General features: G+C 42.6%; 1 protein-coding gene and 1 long non-coding RNA gene across 2 annotated transcripts in view; both read right to left on the bottom strand.

Moving 5' to 3' along the window:
* TRAF3IP1 (TRAF3 interacting protein 1) overlaps positions 1-18662 on the bottom strand; it is a 39262-nt gene that overhangs the window by 16094 nt on the left and 4506 nt on the right. The window contains exons 3-10 of the mRNA XM_057422191.1: positions 17855-18016; positions 15991-16131; positions 15381-15845; positions 14000-14071; positions 7395-7470; positions 3706-3798; positions 1130-1211; positions 132-215 (exon numbers count right to left, since the gene is read on the bottom strand). Of these exons, the coding sequence (XP_057278174.1) occupies positions 132-215; positions 1130-1211; positions 3706-3798; positions 7395-7470; positions 14000-14071; positions 15381-15845; positions 15991-16131; positions 17855-18016 (1175 nt within the window). The remainder of the gene's footprint in view (positions 1-131; positions 216-1129; positions 1212-3705; positions 3799-7394; positions 7471-13999; positions 14072-15380; positions 15846-15990; positions 16132-17854; positions 18017-18662) is intronic.
* On the bottom strand, positions 12891-13995 carry LOC130606153 (uncharacterized). Its single transcript, XR_008973879.1, has 2 exons — positions 13540-13995; positions 12891-13079 (listed from the first exon to the last, which is right to left on the bottom strand). It is a non-coding gene; the product is annotated as an uncharacterized LOC130606153 (long non-coding RNA).

Genomic DNA, 18662 nt, shown 5'->3' on the forward strand with positions numbered 1-18662 from the left:
TCCACCCCAAACCGCTCGAGGATTCCATGACCCATCCTAAAGCTGTTCATCAGCAGGTGAGACATAGAAGATCTGAGAAAACTGTGGCACAAGAGCTAAAAACATCTGTACCCACATTCCCTATTCCTTACCTTTCTGGAGGTAAGAGCTCAGCGCTTTCTGGACGTTTCACTCTGGGTGGTGCTGGTCTTGCACTGCCAGGACGGGGAATTCGCCTGAAATAGCAAAGAGGCTGTTTCATTTATAGTATAAAAGGAAGCCTGGTATGTCCATCCAAAGAAACAGACACATAAGAGCTGAGTAAACTACCCAATGCATAAACCCACTGAAAACATCTCTAATATACAACCCAATAGCACAACATTTGCTATCCTATTAGAGTCTAGGAAAATCTAGAAAATGCGTCTAAAACAAAACCCCCTATGATTTGTGTAAGACCAAGGCTCAGAAAGGACCTTAAAGCTCATCCAGTTCCAACCCCTGCCACGGGCAGGGACACCTTCCACTAGAGCAGGTTGCTCCAAGCCCCTGTGTCCAACCTGGCCTTGAACACTGCCAGGGATGGGGCAGCCACAGCTTCTGTGGGCATCCTGTGCCAGTGCCTCAGCACCCTCACAGGGAAGAGCTTCTGCCTAAGAGCTCATCTCAGTCTCCCCTCTGGCACCTTAAGGCCATTCCCCTTGTCCTGTCCCTACAGGCCCTTGTCCAAAGCCCCTCTCCAGGTTTCTTGAAGACCCTGATATAATTAAAAAAGCCTTTGCTGAGCAAAGGAAAAGTAAATTAGGATTTAAAAGGCAAGTTCACCTTATCCATAACACTGTACTTATGAAACACAGGTATGTAATGCTGTATTCTTCTCATTAGACTCTCCACACATCTTTCATATTTTAATAAGCACATCGAGGCAATTCGTGAAGTGTTTCAGATTTATTTTCTAAATCCATAATGTTAAAGTTTTCCTTATAGAAGGAAATGAAAGTGAATAAAGGGAAACCATACATGGGATAACACTTATTATTTTGTACCACTTGTAGAAACATCCTCCTCCAAGTTTCCTTGCTGCTTCCAATTGGACTGACTGACTGTGCCTCCAGGCACATCAGACTTTGATTCAAGGATAGAAGCATACCTTTGGATGGGCTGAGGTGGAAGGTCAAGAGGTACTTCACCATTTTCTGCAGGCTTCTCAGGAGCCACATCCTCCACTTCTTCTATTAAACAAAACAAACATAAAACGTTGGCTTAGGCAAATCTAACTTGTCTCACGACAGCAGTTTGAATCCTATCAGCACTACACTTGACCATGAAATCCAGCACAGAAAAGGCCTCTACGCTTATATAAAGTTCTGTATCTTGTGAACTTCCAGGTTTTCCACATCTTGGAGTGCGTGCAATTCAAAAGGGACACTGAAGAAAAACCTCCATTTTAAAATGCCTTGTTTCTTTATTTCTTTCTTAATACTGTGAAATTCCCTCGTCTGTGGAAGTGGCATCGTCTCAATTCTTCCACAGTTTCATGGTAACATTGACCCTGATTTGAGCAGGGGGTTGGACTGGCTGACATCCATCTGGCCATCCCGTTCAACACCAAGAGTTCTATGCTGATTCTCTTGGTCAAATAAATTTATATTGTTTTCAAAGAAACAGCTATCATAAATAAAGGAGGCCATGAAGATGATCAGGGGCTGGAGAAGCTCCTGTATGGAGACAGGCTGAGAACATTGGGGCTGCTTAGCCTGGAGAAGAGAAGCTGCGTGGAGACCTCACAGCAGCTTCCAGTGTCTGAAGGGGGCTACAAGGATGCTGGAGAGGGGCTCTTCATCAGGGACTGTAGCGACAGGACAAGGGGTGATGGGATCAAACTGAAACAAGGGAAGTTCAGGTTAGATCTAAGGAAGAAGTTTTTTTCCCTGTGAGGGTGCTGAGGCGCTGGCACAGGGTGCCCAGAGAAGCTGTGGCTGCCCCATCCCTGGCAGTGTTCAAGGCCAGGTTGGACACAGGGGCTTGGAGCAACCTGCTCTAGTGGAAGGTGTCCCTGCCCATGGCAGGGGGTTGGAACTGGATGAGCTTTAAGGTCCCTTCAGGGAGCTTAAGGTCCCCAAACCAGTCTGAGACTCTATGATTCTATAGTCAGCTGATTACTTGCTCTCACGACATCCCAACATGCATCACACTAACATAACAGCTACTCAGGCGACAGAAGATCAACAGCTGCAAGGAGTCCTGCAAGCCTCATGCAGGTATACACTTTTATAGTGACCTGAAATCCAGCTGTTCCTCCCTTCTTGCTATACTGAGTGTATCTATGTCTAAAGAAAGTGGAACATAAATAACTTCAGGGGTTATGAGCAAAGAGCTGAGGCAGGCCAAAGCACTCTTCTGCCAGAAAGCTTTAAACATTCACTTCTTATTTAAGAGGCTGCCATGAATCCAGTGAGGATTCCTAATGGAGGATACCAAGGGAGAATAACTGGTGTGCTGACACATCCTCATTTGTGAGGAGAAAAAAAGCCCCAACAAAACAAAAAACCATCATGGAAAGGTTCAGAGCCTCAGTGCTCAAAATGATCATTTAAGATCATCAAGTCCATTAAAGGGGCAGTTCATCACTGCCTTCTGATTACTCCACTGTCTTCTGATTACTCCAAATAGCACCCAACTTTTACCTATCTGCAATGACTGTCAGACTTATTTCCCATTCCATCTTGTGAAAGGTATGAAATGTGAGTGACAGTTTCACCTCTAGAAGAACTTACAGGAAATAAAGTTTCATCAATGCACTACTGTGTTACACTGTCTGACTGAATAAAGCTGAAAACAAAGACCAGTCAATACTTGGTTCTTATGCCACCTGAGAAGCCAATCCAAATCAATACTGAACCTGTGGATATTCCTCATTCAAATTATAAAGAGAGGAATATAAAGTTATATTCCATAACAGATACATTCCATTAGACAAGACAGGTCCAAAGGATTAAAAGGAAGAATGGAAGTTCTCCCACTTGTGCAAGGTCACACAAATGTCTTGGCCAAGGTCTGACACAGCTCTGAGGCTCTGAAAGCCACAGGTGGACTGGGAAACAGCCTCTGACCTTCCACATCCATGGCATCAACTCCCCCAGTGAAGTCAAGCATCTGGACCTGAAGAACACAAGAATGCAGCTTTTTTGCTTAAATCTCAGTTCTTCCTCCTACATTTTGCTTCTATGGCTCCATGTACTCTGCAGCTAGATACAAATACCTCATTAGCAACATATGTCTTGGGAGCTATATAGAACTTGGAAAAAAATGGAGAAATAAGAATGCAGAGACAGAATTTTCCTCTAAAGTCCTGTCAAATGCAAACACTAAGTGCAGCTCCCAAATACTTGTACAAAAAGGCAACATGCAGTGAGTCAGTTCTTACACAGAACAAGTCACCAAAGGCTTCACATGCAGCAGCCATGCACTGCCCTTGGGGTACTGCAAGCACTGAGCTCTGAAAAGGTGCAGAGGAGTAAGGAAAGAGAAACTAAAAGTAACTGTTTTATCAGGGAAAGTACAATTTTCAAGGAGGAATTTATCACAAGATGTGATTAAAACACAAGGGAGCAGTTGAATTAAGCATAAATCGCTCTCCTTAACTCATTTAGCTGCATGGATTCAAGTTCAATCCCAAGCGCTCCAGTTAGACTGTCCAAGGCAGTCAAGTTTTTAGTCTCCTACCTTTCTCTTCAAGTCCTGGTTCAGCTTGCTCTTGCAGTTTAGCAACACTGTCCTCTGAAATCCTATCTGCCACGCCCTTCATTTCCACAGCTTCTGGAACAAAACAGTTTATAGCCAAATGAAACCAAAGATACAATTAGAAGGTGAAAAGACAAAGCCATGCTAAATTCCCGGTGCTATTTCTTTAAGGGCTATCCTGCTTTAATAAACCATCTTGAGTGTAATAAATAACATACCAAGTTCACAAAGCCTTTTTACATGACTGCTGGTTGAACTCCTCATGCTCCTGCAAACTAATGGCAACTTCTTCAATTCAGAAACTGTTCACACATACTATTCATTAGCCTGAGAGCTGGTGAAAGAATACAATATTTACCTAATAAACTAATGACTAATGAATTAATTGCTAAAACACACCCTGTTGTTTGTATACTGTTTGGAATGCACAGTGTACTTGGGTTTGTTTCAAAGACTTTAAACACTTCTCAGACTAAAGCCATTAAGAAACTTCAAGCAAGAAAAGCTGATTTCTCATAGCTGAACTCCACACCTTGCTGGTAATGCCATAGAAGAGCCTTGTCCACAAACACAGTCCTCTTCTGTTGCTACCTAAAAGTGGCTTATTCTTGCAAAAAGACGTAAGATCATTTAATCTACCAATGATCTTCAATTCATTCCCCCAGTTACATTTGTACATCATTCCTGAAAATACGCCTGTGCATTGATTACACATGGTCAAATTAAACTACTCATACAGTTTGCAAGGTCTGTATAATATGGGCAGAATATTTAGCTTTAGGCTTATCATGAACAATACACACACACACACAACCTCCCTTCACTTGGAGTAATACATTCAGTGCCTAATGCTCAGTGGAAACATCCCACACTAGCAAAACCAGCCACGAAATTACTGCATGCAGCATAAAGCTGAAGCTTTCAGCGCATACAGCTGAATAGCAGAGGATCTGCTCCTCCACCCATGCCATGGGAAATAGCCACAACGATACACAGTCCATTGCAGCAAAAATGCTGAGTTCTACTACTGCAGGAGATGAGCACACAGCAGAGGGAGAACAACCAGCACTTTCATTTACCTGTGCAGACTAAGGCCAGGAGAAGTTGCCATTTAATCAAACTGAAACTAGCATTTAAACATTCAGCATCATCCTGCACAGGTTACCCAGGAGAGCTTAGCAGAAAACCCAAAGAGAAGCTCTGCCCAGAGAAGCTGTGGCTGCCCCATCCCTGGCAGTGTTCAAAGCGAGGTTGGACACAGTTGGAACAGGATCAGCTTTAAGGTCCCTCCCAACCCAAAGCACTCTGGGATTCTGTGATTTCCATTGAGAAAGTAATTCAGTGCCTTAAAGGAAACCTGTTCAGATCTCAGTTAAGAGCACAAGTTTTGCTGCAAGGCACATTGCAACTATAAAAAGCAGCCACTGCCTGAGTAGTAATAAATGTAATATTAACTATAAACCAAACCAACGCACATTTGCTCCAATACCATGAGGAATTTATTCATAACAGAGGTGAGCAAATGCTGGTGTGACTTAGTTTAGTTACCAGGACAGCAAATATACCTGCTTTTGCTTAATTAATCCTCCATTCACCATTTCAGTTTGGTTTATTACAATTGTTATTTAGTGATGACACGAAACCTTTGGCTTCTCCTGCTGTGCATTTGTTTATCTCTGTTAACAGTGGACAACACAGCACTGATTATCACCACTAACTACAGAGACCAGTGGGCAACAGGCATCAGCACAGCTCCAGGTTTTTACTCCCCTCTGGATTACTTACTATGTAAGTAAATAATGTAAGAAAGCATCTATGAGCACTACTTACCTACTGCAGCTATGTTGCATTAGAACAAAACAACTGATGCCCCAAAGTATTCATCACTTCAGTAAAGTGAAATTTGAGTGCACTGACTTGCTGCTTCATCAAAAAAGAATGCTTTTATAACATTTACCTTAAAGCCAAAACACAGCATTAACCATTGACCATATTACATTGATCCTAAAAGCTGGATCCTGATTTGAAAGAAGGGACAAACCTATACAGACATGTCTAGTTCAGGCTATCAAAAAAAATATTCAAACCCTGGGAAATAAGTTACAGGATCAGCAAGGATCACTAAGCAGTAAAATCAGACTATATTTAATAGAATCCAGATGGAATTTTTCAGCTGGAATATTATTAAAACCTCACAGCACACAAGTACATGAGATGCAATGTAAAATCTTCAATGTTCAAGCACCAACTTGAATTAAGCTTCTATGTCAACAGCCATCCATATCCAAAATGCCAGCCCTTTGCCAAGGCATTTTAGGTGCCTAAACGTCTATTCCATTTCCCACCTCTTTTAGTATTTTGTCTCAGACACATGGAAATCTGCTAAAACAGAAACCCAAAGAAAATGTGGGTGCTTGGTAAGAAACATGGCAACACACGATCTCTATACGTACATTAATATACATACATCTCTATACATACATAAATAACATTGACATTGCCCGATTTAAGTGTATGAAGATCTTCATGCTTCATTAGTCTAAACAGTATCAGGCTTTAGACAGAATGAGACATCAATTCACAGGTGTTATTGTATCTTCTGAACAGGGATGTTAAACTGATACATAGAATCATATGATCTCAGCCTGGTTTATGCTGGAAGGAACCTTAAAGCCTCGATGGGCAGGGACACCTTCTACTAGAGCAGGTTGCTCCAAGCCCCTGTGTCCAACCTGACCTTGAACACTGCCAGGGATAGGGCAGCCACAGCTTCTCTGGGCACCCTGTGCCAGCGCCTCAGCACCCTCACAGGGAAGAACTTCTGCCTAAGAGCTCATCTCAGTCTCCCCTCTGGCACGTTAAAGCCATTCCCCTTGTCCTGTCCCTACAGGCCCTTGTCCAAAGCCCCTCTCCAGGTTTCCTGTAGCCCCTTTAGGCATTGGAGCTGCTCTAAGGTCTCCCCTTAAGGAGCCTTCTCTTCTCCAGGCTGAACCAGCCCAGCTCTCTCAGGCTGGCTCCAGAGCAGAGCTGCCCCAGCCCTTGTAAGTGATAAAGCTACAAATTCAGGGTTCATGGCTGTATGATTCATCCCTATAGGAAAGCATATTTTGCCTCACAAACCTCTTTCACCTTACTAAAATACCTTTAAAACATACCTTAAGTCTTACTGAAACAAAAATATTGTGCTGAACGCTGCTCTGCTCTATACATTGAACAAACCTTTCCACATGACTTTATGTAAAGGTAACTTACAATAATTGTATTAACTTGGGACATACTGTCCACTAATCCCCAGTGATAGGAAAACCAAAACAAGCCCAAGTTTTGCAAGGCAAATTTGTCTAAATTTGCTAGATTCTTAAGCAAAGAAAGAGCTCTTGTGAAACTAAAAGACCAACTGAAAAAAGGGCGCTTTGAGACAACACAAGGAATATCAACAGCAGGCTGAATTTATATCTGCAATCGTGCATGAGGAATGTGAGCAAAGGGAACCCAGCACCACTCTCTATCAAACCCATGCAGAAAAAGTTGCCTGTTGGCTTCATAAATGCAGAATGGGAGTATAAAACAAGAACTGAAAATAAAAAACATGGATAGTTGAGTATTTCTGCTATTCCTATTCAATAAACCTCCAGCATATTTAATAGAGATAATATCCTCCCTCTAGTTACCTTCTCCTCTGGGTCTGGCGTGTTGCCTTGCTCCTTTTGTTGAAGGCTGCCTTGAGATTCCTGAAGAATTTTCATTCTTTAAAAAATAAAAGCCCACAAATTTATATAATTATCCATAAAGAGATCTTTTTTTAACATAAATCCACTTACATGTGTTGCTTTTTTATCTATATGTATCATACATAGAAACTACTCATGAAACTGACCTATATAAGATTACTTCCAGTCTATTTTCCTCAGTCTGCAGGTGTTTTCCTGGATACATGCTATTTCCTTTTACATAAACCAATATGATTAGATTTCATTATTGTAAAGACAATTCCCAAATGTAATACTAAGAGTATCCAAGGCAGAGCAATCTTGTGAAATCTGTAGAGCATCTGTGACACCATTGCTCATCTCGGGATAGAATGCTTAGCTACCAGTGAGCTACAAAACAAGTAAGATGCTTACAGTCACTTGTATGATTCAGCTACATCAGATACACAGCTCCTCTTTGAGAAATTCCATTTCAGAATAGAAGAAAAGACTAAAAACCTGTGCCATCAGACCTGCATAGTCCTCTACTCAAGTGGTAACTTCCCTGGACAAAAGAAGAAATGGGGCTTGCAGGAAAGCCCAGCAGAGAAGCAGTAGATGATCTGAAAGTGTAACCAGTGCAGCAAGAAGGAGAAGAGTTCCAAAGTGGAAAACATCAAACTGGATCAACATTCAGGCCACTTCTGAGGCCTCTGACCTTACTCGAAAATGATTCAGAGGCCAGGAAATGAAAGCAAGCAAGCACACACAAGGATTATTCTGTTTTCTTTGCATAGCAGGAAGGTTAAACCAGATGGATCTTTAAGGTCCATTCCAACCTGAACCATTCTATGATTTCTATGCCTGAAATGAAGAACACCTGACTGACAATACTTTCTGCATGTTACACATGTCAATAGTCAGGCAGCCATGGAAAGGAGCAAGTTAAATCAGCAAGTCCACTTGCCTGGAGGGTGAAAAAAAAAGATGTGCTTAAGTCACTGCCTCTTGTGAGATGAGATCAAAACCAGTTCCAAGAGACAAGGCCACCTGGACTGCAATGCCCTTTGTGTGCAAAGGAAGAACTGAGCCCATGCACAGGTAGCACCAGAGGCTAAAGGTAGCTAGAGCGCTTGCCCTACAAAAAGGCTCAAAACATCATCACAGCAAATGCAGGCAGAGGGGCAGGTCCATTACTACAGGCAGGCTGTGATGCAGATTTACTACTCACCCTACCTGAAACACAGCTGGGGCCCAAATGCCTGCAGGGAAGGTATAAGGTGTAAAGGAGGACTCCTGCCAGCCCAACAAAAGTCCTGGATACGAGATCAGGCTAGGAAGGAGTCCACCTCCTTACACCAATCCTGGCTAGCAGAAGAGGCAGACTTCTGTTTATGTGTACTGCATATACTAACAAACCAGTAACTTTCAGCAAGCCATTCATGCTTCTAATAACTTCCATAGAATCCCAGACTGGTTTGTGTTGGAAGGGACCTTAAAGCTCACCCAGTTCCAAGCCCCTGCCACAGGCAGGGACACCTTCCACTAGAGCAGGTTGCTCCAAGCCCCTGTGTCCAACCTGACCTTGAACACTGCCAGGGATAGGGCAGCCACAGCTTCTCTGGGCACCCTGTGCCAGCGCCTCAGCACCCTCACAGGGAAGAACTTCTGCCTAAGAGCTCATCTCAGTCTCCCCTCTGGCACCTTAAAGCCATTCCCCTTGTCCTGTCCCTTCAGGCCCTTGTCCAAAGCCCCTCTCCAGGTTTCTTGTAGCCCCTTTAGGCACTGGAGCTGCTCTAAGGTCTCCCCTTAAGGAGCCTTCTCTTCTCCAGGCTGAACCAGCCTTTCCTGTCCTTTTGCCTAACTCCCTGATTTCATTAGCAACATTCATTGCTACAGTGGAAGCAAACACCTCTGTACACAACAAAGTACAAGTGATTTATAAAATGCCATCATTCTGTTTCTGCACTTTCTATCCCCAGAACACACCCTGCACCCTATTCAAAATCCCATGAGGTTTAGCACCTCATGGGATTTCCTCCTTATCTGCTTTTTGTAGTTCGTGTGAATTGATAGGCCAAGCAGTTTGCATCCAAGATTTATTTCCAGCCCTGCTGATAATGTCCGTAGCAGAAATGAGAACTGCAAATTCTTCCATTTCTACATAAATGATCAAGGCCAGGCTGGACAGGGCTTGGAGTAACCTGCTCTAGTGGAAGGTGCCCCTGCCTCGTGTTAGGGGGCTGGAGCTGGATGAGCTTTAAGGTCCTTTCCAACCAAAGCCATTCTATGGTTCTATGTTCCACTTCTGTAAAAGAGAAATGATAAATTACATTTGTCTTCCATACTATCTTGCATATAGGATAATGGGAAATGTGGAGAAGGCGAACTCTTTGGAGGTGCTTTATAGACAAGTGAGCAGCCTATGCAAGAGTCAGCTTCAACAGTTAGTTCAGGTCCTTTAGAAACTACATCTCCTTTACCTCCATGCTCAAAATTCCAGGCAGTCAATCAGGCAAAAGCAAGCCCTACATCCCACACTTCAGCAAAATCTAGCTGCACGGCCATGGTCCTGCTTTGACAGAAACTAGTTTTCACTTACACTGTCTTAACTGGCTTTTAAAATCATTACTTAACCCACACCAGAGCTACCACTATTTTTGTTTCACTCTTGAGGAACTAGTGGTACATTGCAAAGCAAAACAGAAGTCCAAAACATCAAGCTAATACTGAAGTCGTTAATCTTAATCGTACTTCATCTTAATTACTACCAGCTTTCACAATCACAACACTACGCAAGCAGAAGTAAAGCTTACATCCCAGCAGCATGCGGCTCTATGGGCCTGCAGGCCACATCTGTCACATTCAAGCTTCAGCAGCTCTTTGGGTGATGTAATTATTAGCACAGGTGGGGAAGGAGTTGAGAATAGGTGATGAAGCTTCTGCAGGAGTGGATTTAGTCATTTATTTATGTCAGGTAGTGACTACAAACAGTGCTGAACATTAATGTAGAGCCACATGTGCACGCTGGCAACAGGGGCAAAGTACAAGCTAAAACCTGATCACTATGGTAGCACACAAAAACATAAATCCTGCCATATTTATGGGTTGAGTCTTTCCAAAGGGCGATAAAAGAGGTCATTCTTTTTTCTTACAAATTCATAGGCTCCAAGACTTTGAAAAGCAGTCAGTGGAGAGTAAGAAATCTTACACTTCATCTCACACCATCCTGGAAATCATATACTGGAGTGGAATCCTAGGTGGATGTATGCACACATCCTCAATCAAGTAATTACATTCCTATTTGGAGAGGATACAGGAGCCTGCTGTAAAGCCTCCAATCTGCTGTTTTTCCCTCACTCTTAACCTCTAAAAAGGTTGACTTTCATTTTGAGACATGAGCAAACCATGATTTCTAATGTTGCAGCAGGTCAAGAAGAGCAGTATGCTTTGAGAAGACATTAACTCTTCCTCCTTTCCATGCAACAACCAACCTCTACATCCATGAAAAGATGCAATGAACAGTTTCTATCAGTGATTTTATACTGCTCTCACAAACAATTCTGTACATGTCTGTTACACTTCTTCCAGCCACATGCACTCCATGTACAAAGGCAGAAAAAACACTCCCCACTCAAGAAAGGAAGGGGGATAACTCATTACTGCTCACTCTCAGTATTGACAGCAGCCCTGAGGACATGGACTTGGGGGTGTTGGGTGAGGAGAAGCTCCCCATGACCCAACTTCAGTGTGTGTTTGGGCCCAGAACTCCCCCCGTGTGCTGGGCTGCACCCCCAGCATGTGAGCAGCAGCTCAGGGACAGGAGCTGAGGAGACTTTTTACTCTGCTTTTACTATCAGTTTTGTATCCCTCAAGGACCTTCTTTGCTCCTTCCTTCAAACTCTCTGTATTTCCAGTATTTACTCCTAAACTGGACATCATTCTGAACAGGCAGAATTTATTCATGTGCAACAGCAACAAGGAAAGAGCTCTACTTGCTCAAGTCAATCTAACTGCTGTGGTGATTGGAAAAATAGCCATCAACTGTCTCTTCCTCACAAGATGGTGTTCTCTTGGTGGCAGCTGCTGCTAATTCAAATCTTTCCAACCCAAAAAGCACTATTGGAAAGATCCTGCTTTTTAAACTCTAAGTTTGAAGGATGGATTTCTACAGTAGGGGCCAGCTAGAAACAACTGACACCAAAAAGAGAGGGTCATTCACAGCACTAGAACAAAACTGAGTCACGGCCAGCAGATTTCTGTGCAATGGCTCTCTCTCCTGCTTCTGTCTGGTTTTCACTCAGTACTTGTTTCATTATCCAGTCGAGTTCCAACAGAAACAGAAGTTCATTAGATATGACTTCGAGGCTGATTCAAATGACCGGTTCCAGAGCAATACAGTTTGTAGGGCAAAAATAAAGTCATTCTGGAAGTGGCCAAAAGTGACAGGATATTACAAAAGGCTTTAGCCAAGAGGCTCAACTGCCATCTGTAAAATGGAAGAGACCTTTCCAACATGTTTGGCCTTAGGGGTAAATGACATACCTGTTCTGCAGCCACTTTCATCTAAACAGCTCAGAAACTCTATGATCCCGGTCATCTTTTGTCAAAAGCTAAAGGTCTCTTTATTATTGAGAAAGTTAATAAGTCATGCTATGAAGTGTTTGTTTTAAACATGACTTTTACCTGACGTGGACTGAGAGCTCACAGAACACAACCCAAGCTGACCACAGTGTGGCAGACAACAGCTAGCCTAGAAGCAGCAAATAGTCTTCTGATTGCCACGTGGCAGCCAAATGTCTCAATTCAGACTTAGACTTGCTCGCTTTTACTTCCAGATAATTATAGATATTCATGTGAGACTACGACATGGTGGGTAGCATACACAGTTTCTGCAGTACCAGAAAAATACATTGAAATCAATGTCAATATTTCAGTATCATCTTAAAGCTGGCTTCTGATTATCAGCAGTAAGAAAATGTAAGACTTACATGAACAGAGATGGAAAGTTATTAAGACTCCTAATATAGAATCATAGAATGATTTAGTTTGTAAGGGACCTTAAAGCTCATCCACTTCCAATCCCCTGCCACAGGCAGGGACACCTTCCATTAGATCAGGTTGCTCCAAGCCCGTGTCCAACCTGGCCTTGAACATTGCCAGGGATGGGGCAGCCACAGCTCCTCTGGGCACCCTGTGCCAGTGCCTCAGCACCTTCAAATGGTTTCACTTGTATTCTACTTACAAAAAGCTAAAGACAGATGTTGAAGTGTAATTAATTATGCAGCAGAGGCTGCAAAACACAAGTCAATACTTCTCATGTGCATAAAGACATAAAATTTTTCACTTTTTAATACACTTGGTTCACTGCCATGTTTCTTAAATGGAGTTCCAGTAGTTTAAATCAGAGTAAATCCCTGGAAATAAAGGCATTACCCCACTGTGAAACTACTGTAAGGACAGGAAGATCAACTCCAGTCCATTAGATGCACCTTCCACTTATTGCATGCTGGAATTGCCTCTAAATCACTTGGTGCAGCTATCTTAGATCTCTAGCTCTAAAAATTCACTGGGGGCATTTTCATTTCACTTCTCTCTTCCACAGTCTTCAGATGATGACCATTTGTCACCCACTGGTCTAAAGTGTGTGTTTTCATCACCTAAAAACTAAGCAGCATTTACTGTTACACAAGCAAGTAGAGGATAGCAGGTCATCTATATCTAAGGTAATAAACCCACATGCCTTGGAATCACTCCCAAAAGCACTTAAGAGGGGAAATGAAACTTTACTGCCCCAGTGTATTATTGTGGTGCCCAAGATCACGACGAGAGTTTGGGATGAGGCTCAGTATTTCCATTACAGACCCAGTTTGCAGGAAGTTGAACTTGGCCAGGAACATTTGCTTCAGGCTAAAAAGTATTTTATAAGCTCTCACTCCAAGTGCCAAGAATTTCAGAAGTTGCCTTGGATTTCAGTCAAATAATAGCAATAAATTTGTCATCTCATGCAGAAGACACAATGATGTCAGTGGCCCATAGACTCTCAACAGAGACTCCTGCTAGACTTGGAATCCTGCCTGTTTTAGCCTAGCCTGAGCTGCTTCAAGTTAGTTTACTGGAGTCTCACTCTTTAAACATTTAGCCATATGGTTCTGTAACTCCTCAAAGTGCCTCAGGTCAGGAAGAAGCAGCAGATGCAGATGCAATGGTATCACGAGCAACAGCTACTGTTCAGAGGCAATCACTGAGTTGCTCTTCTGTCCTGCCATCATCCAGCTGCAAAACACATGCTCAGATGCAACACTGGACTCACTTGCTTTCCAAAAGACTCATTTCTATTAAAGTTCAAAAAACCTCCCAAATAATATGACAGCTTTCCAGGGAAGATTCAGTGGAATAAACAGAAAGCTTTGAATGAACAAAGAAAGCATAAAACCCTACCCAAATAAACAGACAAGCATCTATTTTACAGCCCTAAAAGTTCCCATGTACCTTTCAACCCTACTTTCCTTTGAAGCAGAGTCCCAAACCATACTAAAATGCAACACTTCTAATATTCAGCTTCCCAGATGTTACCCACTACTAACCTCAAGTTGGCACGTGCCGTCTTCAGTTGGCCTCTGTGGTTTTCTATGTGTGGATTCCTCAGCATCTGCAGACTGAAAAGAAAGCAACTGGTTTAGATCCAGCATGCTGAGGAGCTAGCTGCTTACCTGGATAAAGTGAAAAGGGAAATGAGCATAGAGTAGAACTGAGCAGATTACAACGTGCATCGAGGTATCTTATCCATCTACCTGCCCTCTTTACCTTGCTTGCCTGCACAGAATCCCAGACTGGTTTGAGTTGGAAGGGACATTAAAGCTCCTCCAGTTCCAAACCCTGCTACAGGCAGGGACACCTTCCACTAGAGCAGGTTGCTCCAAGCCCCTGTGTAGAGCCTGGCCTTGAACACTGCCAGGGATGGGGCAGCCACAGCTTCTCTAGGCACTCTGCGCCAGTTCATCTCAATCGTCTCTCTCTGGCAGGTTAAAGCCATTCCCCTTGTCCTGCCCTACAGGCCCTCTCCATGTTTCTTGTAGCCCCTTTAGGCACTGGGAGCTCTAAACTCTCCCTGAAGCCTTCTCTCCTCCAGGCTGAAAAAGCACAGCTCTCTCAAACAACCTTGTTCTCTGAGTAATACCAGGAATGAACCAGCATGTAACACACCAGAAAAGGAGAATCGAGAGTATTTAGAGGAGAAAGACAGAAGAAGAAAGAACAAAACAAAAGGCAATGAAGAGATAGCTCCAGGCCATCTAGGACTTTACACTGAGAAGGCCTGAAGTATGGGGAAGTGGTGGATGTATTCCTTTTCAGAGATGTAGCAGAGTCCAGAGATATGCATGATATGATGATATGCAGAGTCCAGTGCAAACAGAAAACCCTTGCAAGAATTTAGATGGCTGGAAGCCAGCAGCTTAATTTAGAAAGCCAGAAAAGTAATACAGATATGCAACTCCATCCTGTCCTGCTCCAGAGGAAGTAAGCTCAAAGTGAGACTACTTACGGCCCAAAGGAAATCTCTTCATCCTCACCTTCCCTAAAAGCTGCAAGAGCAATATACATTGAAGGGAAGACATGTGAGGATATAAGTACATAGCAATAGTTGCTACCACCACTCTCTGCCAAACATAACCTAATGTGATCAGAAGAATTCAGTCATGCAGAGCTCAGAATAGAAACTGCTTCTCAGAGGTTCAAAAAGCAAAGTCAGATGAGGCTGATGGCTGGAGGCGAGACATATCAGGAGAGATACATGAAGTTACCCATGACCTCAGTCACACTCTGACCAGATGAAATCCACACTGAAACTTTCATCTCATGACAGTAATTTCTCTTCAATAAAGTACATGCCAGGTCAGCAGAACAAACATTCAGCCTCTAGCACAGCGTGCAAAATGTTCCTCTCTGAAATCAGATTTCAATTACCTTTTTCTCTGCTTTATCATTTCCATGTTCTCTTAAGCGCTCTACATCTTTTTCTCTGTCCCTTTTTCTATCCCTTTCCCGATCTTTCCCTCTCTCTCTGTCTTTCTCCCGTTCTCTGTCCCTAGCCTTATCTTTGTCTCTTCCTTTCAGTGTGTCCTTTTCTCTTGCTCCTTCATATTTTTTCTCTCTTTCCTGTCCTTTATCATGCTTGAGTTCATCTTCTTGTTCTATGTCTCCTCTGCTCCTGTGTTTTTCTGTTTCTCTTCCTTTCTTGGTTGTTCTGCTTCTTTCCCTTTCTTGTTTTTCTCCTTCCTTAAACGTGTCTCTTTCATGGTCTTTGTGTCTGTCTTCATTATCCTTATGCTTATTGCTTTCCTTTTCCCTTCCTTCACTCTCTTTCAAGTCTCCTTTGGCTCTTCTGCCTCCACTTGAGCTTCTGTCTTTAATTTCAGAACCTCCTCTACTCTAAAAAGAAAGGAAAACTGCACATTAATTCATACATATGGCAACTCTATCACACAGTTACTTTACACAAAAACCACAAACTAAAAACCCAACAAGACACAAACAATGGCAGCCACTGTCCCCCACAACACTTGCCAAATCCTACCTCTTTATCTCTATGGCTCTTTCGCACCTCTGATTTGGATTCTCTGCTTTCTTTCTCTCGAGACTTAGAGGTGGGAGGTTTCTCTTTAGCATCAGCTTTTTCTCCAGCTAAGATCCTTTTAACAGCAGCATCACTGGACAGCTGCAAGGAATAAAAAATCATCATTCAAATCATAGAATCCCAGAGAATCCCAGACTGGTTTGGGTTGGGAAGGACCTTCAGATCATCTAAGGTCATAGGCAGGGATGCCTCACACTAGACCATTTCACCCAAGGCTTTGTCCAGCCTGGCCCTGAACACTGCCAGGGATGGAGTATATATGAGTAAATAATCTCATTAAATATCTCCTTTCTCCCTAACTCTGTAATCAACATGACTTGGGGGTGGTTTGGGGTGGTTTCTCCTTTGCTTTTGTGTTGCTTTTTATAAAGAAAGCTCATCTTAGACCTGTGACAGATTGTTTCCAAAAGAGCAGAAATAATGCTCTTCTGTCAAACACCTCTTTGTAAGTCTTGTAATAATGTGATTGTATAAACCAGAGCTACCTAAATACGTTGTGATTTTTAGGTATTTTAACACAATAGGCATCCTCATTGCAAGAACTGAAGTAGTTTTCAAAACGGGAAAGTAAATGACTGTCAAATCCTTAAACCATGACTGCTGCATTGCTTAATCATTCTTAAAACCACACTATGTTCTATCTACATCCACTCTTGGGTCACTCCACTTTCATCTCATACTTGTTCAAGCAGCAACAGTCACTAAAGAAAACAAAGCTACATTAAGAATCACTTTCAATAAGCTGCAGTTACAGTGGTTAAAAAGCATCTAGATCATGTATTAAGAAGACAAGCTACTATTAATCACATCATTCAGACAGAAAGACAAGGTTTCGTGCCCAAGTGGCAAAGACTTTGACTGCATTAACCAAAAAAGTGGGAAAAAATCATCATCCCACTGCCTGGGCATTCTCCTTCCTGAAGAAAACTAAACCTGATCTTACCCTGGGGGTCGACTCCTGATTCTCCTCTGGTTTGTAAATGCAAACCTCTGAATTTTGGTGGGGTTTCATATTTGGACACTCACTTCTGCACCTGAACTAACTCCCAGCTCAGCACTAAGAGTCTTAAGCTAAAGACTTGAAGGAAGTCTTTGCCACAATGCACATGGAACTTAGGTTTCATCCCCTGGATATTGATTCTTATCACACCAGTCTACAAAACCGTTCCATCAAAGACATTTTCAAACTCATCCAGTCTCTCTGCATATGTTAATGAATTTCAGCCTTCCTCATTTCAAGCAATTCTCTTCTGCTGCATTCCCATCTTCAAACCAACCCAACCGATCAATCAAAAAGATACAGCACATAGAAAATCACTTTCATTACATGAATCAGAGATTTGACTACAATTTTAAAGAAGCTAAAGTCAAAGGTGGCAGCATCTAGTCATAGAATTAATATGTCTGACTCTTTGTATTATTCTTCAAAGCTAATAAATGTTATTAAATGATCAAGGAATCAGTTGAAAAATGGAAAAATGTATACACCATTAAAAGCACTACAATATCCAGACTGTGTTTGTGTGGGTACCTGGCTCAGGCTCTGCTAAGATCATATCCTACCTATCTGTTGTTATAAGTATTAACCCACCATTTATTTTGTGTAATGATATCATCGAATCATGGAATGGTTTGGGTTGGAAGGGACCTTCAAGCTCATCCGGTTCCAAACCCCTGCCACGGTCAGGCACACCTTCCACTAGAGCAGGTTATCCACTAGCAGATAAGTGTCAATAAACTCTGTTACAAATAACCTCTGAGAAGATAACACTACATGTGTAACATAAACCCAGTGAGATCATACCTTATTTAAGCAACACTTCCCAATTGCCTGAAGAAATTCATTGGTTTTCTCAGGTTCATGCCCAGCCACAACACGCGCTGGTTTCACTGACAGTGGCTCTCCTGTAACCATCACAACAGCATCAATTGCCTTCTGAAGGAAGCTGATTTTGGCATCTTTATCCTGGTAAGGGAGAAATTCAGAAAGAATACTGAGACTCCAAAATATTTCCATGCATCACCTAAAGACTAAAAAATCTTAGGTGGGAGGAAGAGTTCATAGAATCATAGAATCACTGCCTGATTTGGGTTGGAAGGGACCTTAAAGTTCATCCAGCTCCAACCCCCTGCCACAGGCAGGGACCCCCTCCACTAGAGCAGGTTGCTCCAAGCCCCTGTGTCCAACCTGGCCTTGAACACTGCCAGGGATGGGGCAGCAACAGCTTCTCTGGGCACCCTCTGCCAGCGCCTCAGCACCCTCACAGGGAGGAGCTTCTTCCTTAGACCCAACCTGAACTTCCCCTGTTTAAGTTTACACCCATGCAACAGGAGCACTACTTGGTTTGTAAGGTCAGGAAAGAGGCCTTCCCTTGATTTATAGTTAGTTATTTATTTCTGATTAACAGATGACAGCATTGATAATGGCTGAACATTGAATAGGAATATCCAAATTGGAAGTATAACTTTCTCTTCCTGACGCGTTCATCATTCAGCTCCAGTGCATTTGAAGACTGCTCTAAGACCGCTGGCAACCTAGTTTCAAGCACTACATGTTAAAAAAGATACAGATTAAGAACTGGTTGTAAAAGAATCACTGAAGAGTTTTAAGA

The sequence above is a fragment of the Pezoporus wallicus genome, unplaced genomic scaffold (assembly GCF_028554395.1).
Source record: "Pezoporus wallicus isolate ANWC-B61680 ecotype Strahan unplaced genomic scaffold, APGP_CSIRO_Pwel_v1 contig_3488, whole genome shotgun sequence".
In the NCBI taxonomy this organism is placed as follows: Eukaryota; Metazoa; Chordata; class Aves; order Psittaciformes; family Psittacidae; genus Pezoporus; species Pezoporus wallicus.